At 40.4% G+C, this 17,217-nt stretch overlaps 1 protein-coding gene across 7 annotated transcripts in view; it reads left to right on the top strand.

Moving 5' to 3' along the window:
* The window catches only part of LOC131425524 (double-stranded RNA-specific editase Adar), a 128,396-nt gene extending 112,993 nt beyond the window's left edge, over positions 1-15,403 (top strand). For all 7 annotated transcript variants that reach the window (XM_058587465.1, XM_058587464.1, XM_058587467.1 and 4 more), the window contains 3 exons: positions 2,113-2,537; positions 2,656-2,907; positions 3,050-15,403. In XM_058587465.1, the coding sequence (XP_058443448.1) occupies positions 2,113-2,537; positions 2,656-2,907; positions 3,050-3,602 (1,230 nt within the window). In that variant the 3' untranslated portion in view covers positions 3,603-15,403. The remainder of the gene's footprint in view (positions 1-2,112; positions 2,538-2,655; positions 2,908-3,049) is intronic.
* The last annotated feature ends 1,814 nt before the right edge of the window (positions 15,404-17,217 follow it).

The raw sequence follows: 17,217 nt of genomic DNA, 5'->3' as shown, positions 1-17,217 counted from the left end.
TCGGAGGTAGCAGTTCAACATAAACTGCTACGCACTGATGAGTCTAAGACGAAACGTAAAATCAAGTGAAATTGGTTATGTGCACCTAGCATAAATTAGGGGGTAAAAACTCTTTACCTCTCAAACTTACCATCGCACTCTGGCCGATTTGTTTTGTTTATCGTCACGATTTGGACTCACCACCTTTTTGTAAGTTGACACTCCGGCTCATTTTCCAGCTCTGTGTTCGATTTTAGACGACACTGGTTGCCTCTTGCCTGTGACATTTCGGATTTCGCCTTCGGCATTCAGTCTCTCTTGCCATCAGTCTTCAGTCTCTCTTTGCATCGATAAATGTTCTCCGAACACTTGTATTACCCTGGTGACAGTGTACAGTTGGTTTTATTCAATAATTCGCTAACTTGGTGTGAGTGCGCGTAGTATGTTATTTCATGATGCGCAAGCACAATTTTAAAGTGTTGTTTCCCTTGATTAGACGCCATTTTAACAATTAAGAAGCAAAAGTTAAAATCAAAAAGTAGGCATGCTGCTACGCACACATCTTGGTGAGCAGTTTTTGCCTTTCTCTCTAGTCGGTGGAGAAACTTGAATGCAATCCAGAAGAGCTTGAACTTATTACAGTATGTAAAACTGTTTCTGAAAATAGATTACTGAATTAAGAACATTGTCAAAATTTACACAATACTTACATAAAAAAATCGTTACATCAAGATATATTCACAGAAAAATCGCACATAACGATTTTTAAATAAATTCGCACTCGTAAGTAAACTAAATGCAACAGGGTTTAGTGGAACATATAAAAGTATGTCGAAATGTGAATAAAAACAGAATACTAAGTTTGGGAAATTACTTACATCAATATATGTTTACAGAAAAATTGTACATAACGTTTTTGAAATAAAATGGCATTTTTTGCATAATGCAAAGGAGATCCGTTAAACCTATCAAAGTATGTAAAAATTAATTAAAACAGAATTTGAGGCGGAAAAATTACTTACATGAAGATCGATGAACAAATCGCTCATATCTATTTTTAAATAAATTTGCATTCGTAAACTAAATGCAAAAGAGTTTAATGGAACCTATAAAAGTATGTTGAAATGTTAAGGAATGCAAATATCATACCGAAATATGTACTTACAATAAAATGTATTCGACGACAAATCTAGAATCGTACTTATCAATTTATAATTAAAAATTCATGCTCAAAAAAAGTCCCATATGTGATTCAGTTCCTCATGCGTTTATTGATCAGAGCAGCCCCACTACTCTGCTCTGGGCATTGTTCGCTGAAGAATGTGTCAGAACCCAGCTCTCGGCAAACTTTCTGGCGTTGAATTTATCCTCCGATGGACCATTAATCGATATATAAAGCAAGCTGGCTAGGTTTCGCGTATTTAACGATCCGCGCTGCTTATTCTGTATTAAATTCATAACACTGAAACCCCTCTCGCACTCCGCGTTTTAGGCGGGTATCGTCTGTACTATTTGCCTCAGGGATTTTAGATGGTTCAGTTCTTTGGTTTTGAAATAATTTAGAAAATTTGGCATTACAGCAACCTCTTCTAAATTCAGATCGACGCAAAGTTGTTTCATAGTTGGGATTGGATCATGCTCCTCTTCGTTAAATATATTGTCATACGCAAAACAATCCCGTTTTCTGAGCACTGCTTTGAAATTGCTCTAAAGCTCCTGCTTTTAATGCTCCTGCTCGGATTTACCATATACCATTCGACCAAAGACATCATATTACCAAGATATTCAGCTCTTACATTACCAATACAATTGACATGGTATGTTCAATGTGATACCGTGCGATGGCGTAACTGAACTGTAGACTGATTTCTTTCTAAGTAGACAGGGTCTGATTCGACTCAGCTCGACGATATCGAAAAATGTCTGTGTATGTGTGCACCTATTAAAGATTTCTCTCCGCTAAATTTCCTCGGAGATGACTGAACCGATTTCTACAAAGGTCAAACTGAAGTTGACCAATTTACGAGGGTAGCACCCTTCTTTCAGTTTGTTTCAACATTATCCTGAAAACAATGAGACAATCAAATTTGGATGGGAAGTTTAAACCAATTTCATCTATCATTCTGCTTTCAGGTCATATCGTTGGCCACCGGCACCAAGTGTGTTAGTGGTGAGCACATGAGCGTTACTGGTTCGGTCATCAATGATTCACATGCGGAAATCATCGCTCGTCGTGGCTTGTTGGACTTTTTCTACTCTCAGCTGGATCTGCTCAGTGACAACAAGGCTTCCAATAGTAGTACAACAATGGCTCAATACAACGGAAAGCAAGGCAATAATACGAATACTAGGAATAATAACAATAGCGAACAGCAGGAACCGTCAGCGGAAGAACCGGAAGCAAGCATTTTTGTGGGACCGATCGAGGGCTCGACATTGTACCGATTGAGGGATGGAATTAACTTCCACTTGTACATCAACACAGCCCCTTGCGGGGATGCTCGAGTTTTCAGTCCGCACGAAAATGACAACATGGATGTGGATAAACATCCGAACCGGTAAGAATGGTTGATTTTTTTTTCTGATTTCTAAAGTTTAAGCGAAAATTGGCAATCTGTCAACTAATGATTTTTTTTCATCTCATGCTCGTGAAAAAAAAAACACATAAAATTACAGGAAAGCTCGCGGTCAACTGCGCACCAAGGTGGAATCGGGCGAAGGGACGATACCGGTCAAGAGCAGCGAGGGTATTCAGACGTGGGATGGTGTCCTGCAGGGGCAACGTCTGCTGACGATGTCCTGCTCGGATAAAATATCACGCTGGAATGTACTCGGTTTGCAGGGATCGCTGCTCGCGTCCGTAATCGAGCCGATCTATCTGCACTCAATCGTGCTGGGCAGCTTGCTGCATCCGGCCCATATGTACCGGTAAGATCGAACAGCTGGCTGGCCAGAGTACGGTTAAATGTTACCTCGCGAATCAAGAACTTTTTTTTCGAATCGGAAAATTTTTACACACAAGCTAAACTAACGTTTTATCATCTTCTTTGCTCACTCTAAATTTTCACAGTGCAATCTGCGGTCGTGTGGAAAATTCCATCCAAGGTCTGCCACCGCCATACCGGCTAAACAAACCTCGTTTGGCACTGATGACATCGGCGGAGTCCCGAAATCAAACCAAACCGCCGAACTTCAGCATCAACTGGGTGATTGGATGCAGTGAGGTGGAGATAGTTAACTCCTTCACTGGCAAACTCATCAACAACAACACCAACACCAACAAAATGTCCCGGCTATCGAAGCAGTCATTCTACAGGCGGTATGCTGCAGCCATCGAGAAACTCCCGAGCGTACGTTTCCGTGAGGTGAAACCCAGCTACTACGAGACGAAGATGTGCGTTCCCGAGTACCAACAGGCAAAGAAGGAATTGTTTGCCGCATTCGCGAAGGAGGATTTGGGTGACTGGTTGAAGAAACCGATCGAACAAGATCAGTTCACATTGATTCCGCCCAGACCGGACGAAACGGTAAGCGTAACCACTGGCAACAGTAACAGTAACAACAGCAGCAGCGGATCTGTCTGTGGTAGCAACACGACTGGACCGACGTCCGGCGGTAAATGACACCAGGCCAAGCAATCCGGTAAACATCATAGTTCTCCCGGCAGTTCGTCCTCCAATGCCAGACTGTTCTGAGAGCGACAGCGAACGGGTATTTCGAATACTTAAACCCGTTCTGATGAGAGTGTGGCGTGGCAAACAGCGATGAAATGTGTGTGAATCGGTACCTTATTAGTTTCGGTATCTTTTATAGATAGTAGGCTTAGACTGTTCGATATCGTACGATTATCGACGTAATTGTCTAGCATGTTATCACTGTAATCTTTTTTTTTTTACTTATCAGTTTTCTTTTTCGAACAGTGAACCTTATTATAACGAATTTTATTTTACGTTTGTTTTGAAAACGATGGAAACAGCTCTCATTGTAGGTAAGAGCGATGGAATAATTATTAACATTCAGTCTACGACATTAGATATAGAATAGGGGTTGAAGGATATTTTTTGTTAATAACTGTAGAGAACATGAATTCAATGAATTAACTAAAAAGGGAAAAACATATTTTACACACTTTAGATTGATTTAAAATTCAACATCACTGTGGTTTCCGCGCAATAACCAAATACGTAAAATTTATTCAGAAATCTTTTTCACACTTGGGATCGTAATTTTTAATTTAGAGTAGAATAATCTCGTACCATTTGCGAACCAGGAAGCTTGTGGATCGAGTTATAATAGCGTTCAATCAAAATCGGATAAATGGTACACTGGCCATGATTTTTCAACAGCAGATTTTAATCAAACTTCTCCATCTTCACACTATCAGTCCCAATGAAACTTGAAAACGAAATGTTCGCAAGCCTCACACAGACCTTTCACGAAGTGCTAAGTTGTAAGCAAAAAACAGTGCAAATGGTTGATTCTGAATAACAGGACGACAACAAAATAGGGATGGTTAATTTCAATTGGTTAGTGAAAAAGCAGTGACGCCACAGAAGTGAACGCGAATACAAAGAAACAAAAGATAGTTGAGGCAAAAGTATATCTCATACAAACCAACGAACTATTTAACAGCAGTAGTAGAACGAACGTGAAAGTGATAGTATGTATATCCATTTAATATTCATCATATTCATCGCCTTACACAGAGGCATTCAATCGTTTGATCGACATATTTCAAGTAAAGATAATATTTCAGTAATTATTCAAATTTAATCCTGCAGGAGAAGAGCGTAATAGCCATACGATTGAATCGAACCGTCAATCGCTGTTGGTCCGCAGACCGACAGATCATCCCCAAATCGACTGAAACACATAGACAACAACAACAAATTAGTATACTAGTTATTAATAGGAACTAACGGTTAATCAAAGCCAACTGCTATTTGAAGGTATCACTGTTTTTTCTACGGCCCCTTTTAGGCATTACTGACGTGAATGAGTAGGATGAGTGCGAACATACTGCTAGAACTGTCGCCACGTGGATCGGTTTCAACGCATGGTCTGTGGGCAAAGTCAGGCGAGGTGATGAGTTGATTTGAAAATGTTAATTGACTCCGTCAATGACATCGTAAAATCTTCTGTCAAATTGAGGAATAATGATCGTTAAAAAATACACAGACTGTTCGTCAAAACGGTGCAACTCTCTTCAAACATACAAAATTATGGTTGCGTTTCAAGATCATTGGCTTTATTGGAACTTTTCTATGGGACCGTACATTTTCCTTGAAGCTACCCATCATATGGGCTAACCAATTCCATCAGTTTCAAATTCAGCTTATTCTTCAATACCGTAGTCGTTTTACATTCGTGATTTAGTATTATTTTTATTGGCTTCGGTTTGTTCAGAAGGCTGACTTCTTTAAATGCTCGTAATAACTTCCCGACTGAAATAGTGTTTGGTTTTTGTGAAAGACTAGGGTGGGCTACGATGGTGCTGCATCAACAAATCGCATGCCAGATAAGCAATTTGAAGTTTACTTTTCGGGTGATTTCAATAATGCTCAATCTAGAATCTGGACGAGGCATTTAGTCTCGTCGCCTATAAGCTAAAAGCTTTTGGCAATCATGTTCTGTACATTACTACGGATTGATGCCTCCTGAGTTTTGAATAGTAGTATACTGCCATTTTACGCATAATTGTCCCATGTGCATTGGAAATTCCATAGAATATGAAACAATTTTGCGCAAAACAACAGTATACACCCTATCCACCTCTTACTAAGTCTAGTTTTACGAATCTAAACTTGTTCTCGCTGACAATGAACGTCCGAGAACCGGAAAAGTTCCAAGATGAAGATTTGATGACGTTGCTCTATGACGATCCGTGCCAAGCACTTCGGCAGTTATCCATAACACTTGAACCTCCACTTTTTGAACAGAGCTTTGCAGGAAGAGCGGCTTTAATATGAAGCTCGTCACGACAAGCTTTATGACTGTGCAAGATCTCATGTTTCGAAAATCGTAAATTACTAATTAGAAAATGCTGAAATGGGCATTGGACGTTCTGTTCCACTGGCCATATTTACCGGACATTGCTCCATACGATTACCATTTGTTCCAATCCATGACACATGGCTTGTCAGAGCAGCACTTCAAAAAAATACGAAATGGTCAATAATTGGATCGATTAATTCATCGAATCTGAAGAAAAAAATACCTTCTCTGCTTTATTGTTATTTTTTTCAATTCACCGGAAAACCGGAGAATGTTCCATAGATCCAGAAATTGTTTGTGTTTATTTATTTATTTGGATGCAGGCAAAAGATGGAGATGAAATGTGGCAATCTCTATCCAGCAGGCATAAAACCTCCTCATCATTTGTATCAACAGATTACAATGATCCAACAGATACATTTAGACTGTAACTCTATGACTAGTTGATGACACCAAGCATAACAGTGCAGTACTAGTGCTCTTGCTTAGAAGGTAAGAAAGAAGAGTTCGTCCAGAGAATCGGAGATTTTCCCCCAAGCCTAAGGTGGTAACCTCTCTGACAAGTAAACTTAAACGTAGCTTGGGCTTCTATTTACAAGTTCTTATCGAATATTGTGTACTTAGATGCTATAGAGTCGACCAATAAGCATTATATTTTGTAATATATTCACAAAGCCCTATCGTAATAGGCCCTTATCACAAGTTGATATCGAAAAGGTAAAAATTTTGACTAAAATTTTAGGAGAACTGGTTGATTCCTGTTGCCTATGCGTCCGACAACATTGATTGTTATATGAAGGTTTTTTCTCTAAATATATTTCCAGTGCAAATATTTTACACTGAATAATTCAAATGACTTCATACCAAATCTCTTATGGTCATGTTAAAAAAAATCAACATCAATTATAAATCAGATGAGCGACTTTCGACTGTCCATACATTAAACTGCTTGCTACGAATCATGGAAATTAAATTGCAATCCATATTTTGTATCAGGAAAAAATGAACAATTTATCATTTCATGATCCGTGATCCCTGTAACCAGGCAAATACCGAACACGTCGGCAACAGTTCTACTGAGTCTTTGGCTGGTATCAATTTTAGATTTAGTGTATCGTTAATTTTTTTGATCCTTTGACGTTTAATAGTAGAAGTGCGTGTACCTTGCGAGCTTTCAAGTTTTGAGATATTTGTTAAACGATAGTTTTCCCTTTCTCTCTCTCAAAAGATACGAATAGCTTTTCTGTATAGTTTCCAAGGCTGGCATTTAGTAGATACAGGGATTCTACGCCGTTGTTCAAACTGTGTGAAAAAAGTTAGAACTATAGTTCTGGAAATGGTTGTAAGGTTTCGAATGAGATTCGATTTGTTCAGGTACATTTGCACGATTCATAATTCAAAGGACGATATTGAAACGCGATTGATTGTGAGTTCTCTAGGTAATGTTTGTGAACTTTCGGAACCATTCTTCGTAAGGGAAAACAATTAGTTTTGTCAACTTATCGAATTCTATTCCTTTCAATCATTTTATCTTCTTTGCATTTATAGTCAGATTTTTTAGAAAGTTTCGATTTATTTTTTTGTCTTCGCCACAAATACTACCATGATCAAAAAGTTCCCGGAATCACCACCGTGTGGCGCTCTCAGCACCCGATTCGATTTTTTCTTAGGTTGCCACATCTGCCATTGACATTCTATCAAATTTTCAGCTTGATACCTGTACATTTGTAAAAGCTATGCTGTATTAAGTACATCTGCGATTGTGCGTGTTCTCGATTTTGTACAATTTCATCCAAAAAAGTATGTTGCATGTCACAAAAGACATGATTTTCAAGGCCGAATCTGACCCAACAATCATCAAACGGATTATTACTGGAGACGAGACGTGAATTTACGAGTATGACACGCAATCCAGGCATCAAGCGAGTGAATGGCGTACGTCGTTTTCAGTCGAAAAAAAAGACGATACTTACAGTTTTCATCGATTACAAGGGTGTTGTATATCATGAACTCCTTCCACAAAGCCAGATTGGCAACAAGGAGTATTATTAGAGGTTTGTGTGAAGCAATTTGCCGAAAATGACTAGATTTGTGGGCAAACAACTCGTGGATCTTGCACCACGATAACGCACCGTCACACAATGCCATCATTATCGGTGAACATTTGACTATGAACAAAACTAGATTGGATCAAGTGCTGGCATAAGTTGATGTTGATGAATAATCTTGTATTTTTAATTTTCTGAATAAATTTCGGGAACTTTTTGATCAGGGTAGAAGGTCGTAATCTGAAGGGGCTAATTCTAGCGAGCAAGCCGCATGAATAACATTTCCCATTCGAACTCCTCTGATTGCTCCCGGACCGGTTTCGAAGGCACAAATCTCCAAATAACTAGGGAAACGTGCCACTTAAGACAATTAGTTCTGATTCCTGAAGCCGCATGCGATAACACTTCGCATCCGAACTCCTCTGATTGCGGAGACGGATCATTGATGTGAGACGGAGTATTTTCACGAGGAATTTTTACCTTTTCCCCCTATGGTACCATATTTTGGCTCAAATCGATCATCTGTTATTTGTAGCGTTGAGAATGGTTCTTTTTAATCACTTCATAAATTTACACCACGTTGAATTCCATCAATCGCAGATCATTGTTTTCCCACCTAATCGATTTACTTTTGCAGTCGATGTTTTTTCAATTTTTTTGACAGTCCTCCACGTATCTCGTGTCTCAAAAATAAGTCATTTTTAAAGCGTTGAAACCTTCTCTTGCATATTGCTGCTGTGTGAGCATAGACGACCTTCAACTTCGATGACATTTGGCAGCGTATTTCTTCGAATGAAAACAAAAAATCAACAATGTCCACTATTACCTTACCTTACCTAACAGCTATAGGGGTGTCCTTTGCTGTATCATGCATACGTCTCCACATAACTCGGTCCATGGCTGCTCGTCGCCAAAGGCACTCAAGGCACGGATGGTTCTGAGATCACCCTCCACTTGATCGATCCACCTTGCTCACTGCGCTCCTCTTCTTCTTGTACCAGTCGGATTAGATTCAAGTACCATTTTCACTGGGCTGTCGTCCGACACACTTATGGCATGTCCAGCCCATCGTAGACGTCCGATTTTAGCTGTCCGTACGATGGGTGGTTCTCCTAGCAGCTGTTGCAATTCGTGATTCATACGCCGTCTCCACGTTCCGTCTTCCATCTGCACTCCGCCATAGATGGTCCTCAGTACCTTTCTTTCGAAAACACTGAGGGCGCGTTGGTCCTCTGCCAACATAGTCCAGGTCTCGTGGCCATAGAGAACAACCGGTCTAATGAGCGTTTTGTAGATGGTCGATTTCGTGCGGTGGTGTACTTTTCTCAATCGAAGGGTTTTTCTGAGTCCAAAGTACGCACGACTCCCTGCCAAAATATGTCCCTGAATTTCTCTGCTGTTGTCATTATCAGCGGTCACCAGTGAGTCCAAATACACGAACTCGTCAACCACCTCGATATCGTCACAGTCTATCAATATTCGTGGTGGGAGGCGTAGTGTTTCTTCTCTAGAGCCTCTTCCTCTCATGTATTTCATTTCGACGCATTTATGGCCAGTCCGATACGCCTAGCTTCAGCTTTCAGTCGGATGTAGGTTTCCGTCATCTTCTCAAAGTTACATGTCACAATATCAATATCGTCAGCGAAGCCAAAAAGTTGTATGGACTTTCGGAAGATCGCGCCACTCGTGTCGATCCTCGCTCTTCGAATCACACCTTCCATGGAAATATTGAACAAGAGAGAGTCCATCACCTTGACGTAGCACTCTCCGAGATTCGAAAAGACTCGAGAGCGTCCCAGATACTCGGACGTAGCACATCACTCTATCCATCGTTGCTTTGACCAATCGCGTCAGTTTATCCGGGAAACCGTATTCGTGCATTATCTCCCATAGCTGTTTTCGATCGATTGTGTCGTATGCCGCTTTGAAGTCAATGAATAAGTGATGTGTGGGTACGTTGTATTCACGACACTTCTGGAGTACTTGTCTTATCGCGAATATGTGATCCGTAGTGGCGCGGGCTCCAGTAAATCCCACTTGGTACGGCCCAACGAGTTCCTTAGCTATTGATGATAGACGACGGCAAAGGATTTGAGAGAGTACCTTGTAGGCGGCGTTGAGCAATGTGATTGCGCGGTAATTGCAACAGTCTAGCTTATCACCCTTTTTGTAGACGGGACATACCACCCCATCCATCCATTCCTGCGGTAGAATCTCCTCCTCCCAAATCCTAGAAATCATCCAGTGCAGCGCTCTAGCCAGTGCCACTCCTCCATGTTTGAGCAGCTCGCCTGGTAACTGGTCATTGCCCGCGGCTTTGTTGTTCCTCAGCTTGCCGATCTCCTCAATTATCTCCGACAGATCAGGGAATCTTTCGTCGGCTGAGCGTGCACCCACATTGATTCCTGTGTCGTTCTCTGTATCCTGTGCTTCGCCATTCAAATGCTCGTCATAGTACTGCACTTCTACCTGTCGATCACCTCACGTTCGTTCGTGAGAAGGTTACCACTGGTATCTCTGCCCATTTCGGCCTGTGGCGTGTAGCCTCTACGTGAGCGGTTCACCTTCTCCTAGAAATTCCGTGTGTCAGTTGCGCGGTACAGTTGTTCCATCGCTTCGCGATCTTGGTCTTCCTGGTGGCGCTTTTTCTTCCGGAAAACCGTGTTCTGTCTGTTCCGTGCCTGTCTGTATCGTTCCTCGTTCGCTCTAGTGCGGTGTTGCAGCATCCTCGCCCTTGCTGCATTCTTCTCTTCGACCAACTGCTGACATTCACCGTCAAACCAGTCATTTCCTCGACTCGATAACCTCGTACCTAGAACGGTTGCAGCAGTGCTACTCACGGCGGACCTTATGTTCCTCCAGCCGTCTTCAAGAGTCGCCGCGCCAAGTTGCTCTTCCGTTGGTAGCACTAGCTCCAGTTGTTGCGCGTATTCCTCTGCAGTACGAATGCTACGTAGCTGCTCGAGGTTGAGTCACGGCGTTCCTGTGCGACGAGTATTGTGCACCGTCGATAGTTTTGAGCGCATACAAACCGCGACAAGGTAGTGGTCAGAATCAATGTTGGCACTGCGGTAAGTGCGGACATTGATGACGTCGGAGAAGAATCGCCCGTCGATGAGAACGTGGTCGATTGGATTTTCCGTATGTTGATCAGGTGATCTCCAGGTGGCTTTGTGGATATCTTTGCGGGGGAAGAACTTCTAACTACCATTCCTCGGGAGGCTGCAAAGTTTACACATCGTTGACTGTTGTCGTTTGTTACCGCGTGCAGGCTCTTCAGCCCGATCACGGGCCTGTAACTTGCCTCCCGGCCTACCTGAGCATTCATGTCGCCGATGACGAGTTTTACATCCCGACTTGGACAGCTGTCGTAGGTTTGTTCCAGCTGCGCGTAGAATGCTTCCTTCTCGTTATCGGGTCTCGTCTCATGTGGGCAGTGCACGTTGATGATGCTGTAATTGAAGAAACGGCCTCTGATCTTCAATACGCACATTCTATCACTGATTGGCTGCCACCCAATCACGCGCTGGCGCATCTTGCCCAATACTATAAATCCCGTTCTTAGAACGCTGGTTGTAGTAGCCGCTCTATGCCCACCTTTTCACACCTTCTGCCCCGTCCAACAAAGTTCCTGCAGTGCTACGACATCGAAGCCGCGGATTTGAAGCTCATGCAGCATTCGGTCGTATCCTGGGAAGCCATGTGCCAAGCTTCCAGTCGTAGTCCTTAGTTCGTCGCGTAGGTCTTTACTGATTATTCCGAGTCGTATTTCTTTCTTGATCGTACGTAACATGTGTTTTCCGGGCGGCTTGTTAGGCCTTCACAAACCTTCTGTCTCGCCGGAGGGCCATCGTGTCAGCACTGTTTAGAGTCCCACACTGACACAAGGACGGTAATCAGGCGCTCCTAACATGGAGAACAGACGCTGTTTCGAGCCGCCCCAACATGGGGAATAGACGCTCGGGTTGGCTCACTCTCTGTAAAGAGATGGCAAGCCCCCCCCCCCCCCCCTACCCTGTCAGCATACGATCAAGGTCCCACCAAAGGTTGGTACCCGATCTTTCCTATAGTTACTCGTACCCCAGCCGGCACCGCGGGGAGGTAGGGATAGGAGTTACTGGACAAGAGGCTAAGAACCACATTGGGGCCTGAATTGCGCATTGTCCAGTCGTTTACCAACCTGCTAGTCAGATAACGATAAGATAGCATGAGGTTGTTTGAAGTATTTCGTTAATTTGCTCAGCGGACGCGTCATTTTGTATGTTGGTGTTTTCATATCTAATTCGGACATGTTCTAATCATGTTACACGTTCTCGTCCATTTTCCGATGTTAGCAGAGTTATAAAACAACGAGCGTCAAGAGATTTTACGAGTATAATATAAGGTTGTAGAATGTTGAAATGTGTTTCTTTTGAAAGCTTATACATATAATTAAATTCGCTTGTCATTCGTGCAGTGGTTAGTAGTAGACGATATTTAATATTGCCTCCAGAGGGAAAAGTAAGAATGAGATGGCTGAGAATGAATGAGTCCAAGTGAGAACAAATAAAGTTTTTAAAGTGTTTGTATATGTGTAAATGTCGATAATAAATTGAAATATTTACTGTGATATTAATCTTTACTTCAAATATTGACATTCGTATCAAATAAACATTGACAAGTAAACAATAAGTAATGGTAATTAGGTAAACCAAGCTGAAAAACCAAAACAAACAAAACGTTCACTTGTGGAAATCCAGTTTCTTATTCATAGCGATTAGTAATCCGATGATCAAACATGAATCGGATCGTTGTTCGATTTTAATAGTACTGAAATAGTAATCATTGCAACAGTGTGCACTGCTAGCAAATGTTGTCCGGCCCTACTCGGAGGTAGACAGGAAAGTCATCTGATTTCAATTTCGATTTGTGGTCAGCTCGTTCGATGTCACCCATGGCAGATTGTCCCGTTTAGGAAATTGTTATACCAGCACACGTTGACATTAGAACAAGTTGACAGTAGCAAACACATCCATCCCGTTACTGAACTCAAATCAAAAAGGCATCAAAGAAATCATTGACTTTCTAAGAATCAGCTTCAAACCTCACATTGATCGAAGTTTACTATGAAAAATAACGAGCAAAACTAAAATAATAAACATTTAAGGGCTGTTTAATAATGCATCTATTACAGTTTAGCAACAACAAAAAAAAAAACAGTTATCAGTATTTAGTAAACAAGCAACAACATTTTCGCTTTCGATTTTTCTTTTCTTATTTCTAACACTCATACCAATGCAACTGTACAACGACAGCAAACACACTGACACATTCAGACAAAAAACCACTCGCAACAAAATCAAACACTTGTCGATATACCGGTCTTTGCCGGTTGCTAGCCAGTGCTTTCTCTTCTTGGTTGTGGAAAATTGGATGAAACAACGGAAAGAAAACAAGCAAGAAGAGACCGAGGCTTATGGAAACAACTTTCGGCCTAGGTCCCGGTATTTGACGTTGTTTTTTATTTTGGTTGAGGGAAATTAGGAAAAGAAAAATTTAAAGTGGCTTATTAAGTGATCAAATTAATGATAATAATAACAATACGCGTTTTTGAATATTCAACACTATTATATCTTAGAAACCAAAATCAAATGTCCTACTATGAACGAACATTTCCAGGAGAATGTTTGGTAAAAAATGGCATCACATTGCGTTTAGGGATGGCCAAAGGATGCACTGAACTTTCGACAATTTACACTACAAATAAGCAATTTTTTCAACAGGTTTACAAGAAATCAAACTGAAACTGCTTACTTCCCTAATGTACATCGATGGTGGCTTGCTCACAACGAACATAAAATTACTTTCCCAGTTTTTAGTGAAGCTAAAGTACATAGCGACAGTTCATACAGTCTGTGGAAAAAAGAAGCACAGAGACGTTAGTCAGTTGATTTAAAAAATGAGCACACATAAATAAAGTGCATCTTTTCCATCCCTTTCACGAAAAGTGATAATAGAAAGACATGTTGGTATGTACACAAGAAAAAACATGAACAAAAAATCTTGAAGTATGAAGTTTTTAACCTTGCTACAAAACAAAAAAAAAGTTTCTGCAGAATATTTAGGATAGATAAACATTACGTACGTAAGACTTCCAGGTATTGCACTTGTGTGACCGTGACTTGTCTGTGCATAATTACATAAACGATACCAATTTCAAGTAGCCTAGAAAAAAAACGAAATATATATCAAATATATTACGATCCAGTAAAATTCAAAGAAGAAAATAAAATATTTTCTTGTATTCTCGTATCAATATGTTCCGATTCGGTAGCAGTTTTTATCTTATCACATCGACTAAACCTAAACAAAAAAAAGATATCATCTAAACTAATTGAAGTTTTGTAGAAATTGAAAAGATGATCATTTATCAAATTGGCTACGGGCCAAAAATTGGCAAACGTTTGTGATCAATTAGATTTGTTCTTAAAGTTTGATAGATACTAGATGGTGAAACAAAAAAAATATAAAAAAAACAATTTTAACAGTTTGAATTGTTACAGATTGATCAGGAATCCTGTCACTGTTTTGAAAATAGCATGACAGTAGTAGAGAAATCAGGTTTGAAGTGAAAGTAAATAATCTAACAGAAGCACATTTCCATTCACGCGTCAATTCTTAACGGATATAAATCACGGTTACAAAAAAAATATACAAGCTACTACAAAGCACTATTTTACTCCAAAAATGTACTAATTAGGTTATCGTGTTGCATGCAAGTTTGCATTTCTCATACAATTAATGACTATAATCCAAACAAGAAACACTCCAAAAAAAACCAGTTTCAATGCAGTTCTGTTTCCGTATCGTTCCATTAAATCGCAGCATGCTCTGAGGCACCGGTAGTCAGCATGACGATAAATGAAAATTTTTTTATCGCTACACCTACGCTGCTATACAAGTGTAGTGGAACAATTAAAAAAAAAATACGGAAACACTATTCAAATCTTTTTCGAACAACACATCATCCCTGTTTTGCATCTTTATTCTCATATTGCTCTCACATAAGAAAAAAAATACCAACCTATTGTTTTGACATAGCAACATAAAGGAATACATTAAACACAGTAACGGATGAGCAATGTTTAGCGGATTAGTAAGCGGAGGCAAAGTATTAAACTAGGTGGAAATGAAGGAGCGAAAATACGGAAACTCTGTCACATATGTGAGAGGCTTTCCATCATCAGATAAGATTGAAACAAAGCGGTGCAAAACAAATTCATACTTATTCTTACCATTATTACCCTATGAATAGTTATAAAACTGAAACGAACAACGGTATTCTGTCAGTGGATGAAGAGAATCAATAAAGTACACGATAAAGTGAACCATGTCAATGAAAAGTGTTTTAGTTATTTTACAGTTTCACGCGGAATGCGATAAATCATGTTGACATTTGAGACAGTTCCTGTTTTCGACGTAGAACTACTACTGTTTTTGACTGTAGGACGTTTACAGAGAAATCTGCAGATCTGGCATCTCTGTTCAGACGCGACATCCAGTGCTGTCAACTGTTTTTTCCAAAAATCTGTATTTGGCGAAAAAAACTATCTGTACAATATCTTTCTCGAAAAATCAAACATCAATTTAGTGCGAAAACTGATTTTGCGACCAAAAAAAAAAAAAAGGTCGCTCGACCTGGTTTACCCCTATGGAATCCAACACAAAAACTGAAAATCGGTATTTATCTGTATGAAAATTGAAATATCGGTATTTTGAGAGAGCATATCTGTATTCCTGTATCGAGTCCAAAAATCGGTATAAATACCGAAAAATCGGTATAGTTGGCAGCGCTGGCGACATCTACAATTTCAAAGTGGTTACCAACGTTGCCAGGTATACCGATTTCTCGGTATTTATACAGATTTGTATACCGAAATACAGATATGTACTCCAAAAATACCGATAATTCACGGATCATACTGATAAATACCGATTCTGGATTTTAGCTTGACTAGACATGAGAAAAGGTTGTCGTGGGACCTTTTTTTTTACTCACCTAAATGAGTCTTGGCGACATTTTCCTGGTACTTCTGTAGAAGAGATTCTGATACCGATATGGTACAGATAAATTTTTGCGCCATATACAGATTTTTGGAAAAATGACCTGGCAACGCTGGTGGTTACGTGAAACCAAAGACATCATATTAACAAAATACCTAGCTCTCACATTTCCCGAACAAATCGTTGGCAACATCCTTTTTTGCGAGCATGGCGCCCTCAGGCGAGTCCGCATCGAATCTCGTACATAAAGACTGTTCCAGAAAGTATGGACGCACTGTTCACAAGTGTTAGATATTCAAATTTTATTCGATATACTGATAATATTAGACTACAACAACAGAATATTATTCTCAACATTTGCTACTTAGCCATTGTAGACTAGCTGGCGCACCTTCTTGCGAACGTTCCTCATTAAATTCCGTACAGACTTCTTGGCGACAAGTTTTAACACTTTTTTCCAATCTTTTTCGAACTGTTGAATGGGTTTGGCTGCCGAGACATGTTAATGCTCAAAATTCGTCAATTGGTCGAAGTTGTGGGCAATTTGGTGGATTCATGTCTTTTGGGACGAAAGTGACATTTTTGGTAGTACACCATTCTTCCGTTGATTTCGAGTAGTGGCAAGAAGCAAGATCTGGCCTGAAGACAACAGGATCCTTGTGGCTTCGAATCATGGGTAGAAGTCGTTTTTGTAAACATTCCTTGATGTATATTTCGCTGTTCATTGAAGCAGTGGTGATGAAGGGTTTCGAAATCTCACCGCAGCTACAAATTGCTTACCAGACCATAGCTTTCTTACCAAATTTTTCGACTTCAATCGATGTCTCGGACTGGTTTAACACTTGTCCTTCTCGCACCGTATAATATTGTGATCCCGGCAAGGATTTGTATTCGAGTTTCACGTAGGTTTCGTCGTCCATGATTATGCAGTTCAAATTTCTAGCAAGAATCGTATTGTACAGCTTTCGAACCCTTGGCCTGATCGATGCTTCTTGTTTCGGACTACGTTTTGGTTGTATCTGCTTCTTATAGGTTCGAAGATTCAAACGTTCTTTAGCACGAAGAACATTTGACCTCGAAGTGCCCACTTTTTTGGCCACATCCCGAACTGAAACCTCCTTCTTTTGCTCGAACGCCTTCAGTATACGTTTAT

The sequence above is a fragment of the Malaya genurostris genome, chromosome 1 (assembly GCF_030247185.1).
Source record: "Malaya genurostris strain Urasoe2022 chromosome 1, Malgen_1.1, whole genome shotgun sequence".
Lineage (NCBI taxonomy): Eukaryota > Metazoa > Arthropoda > Insecta > Diptera > Culicidae > Malaya > Malaya genurostris.
This window is presented reverse-complemented; position numbering and strand designations above follow the sequence as displayed.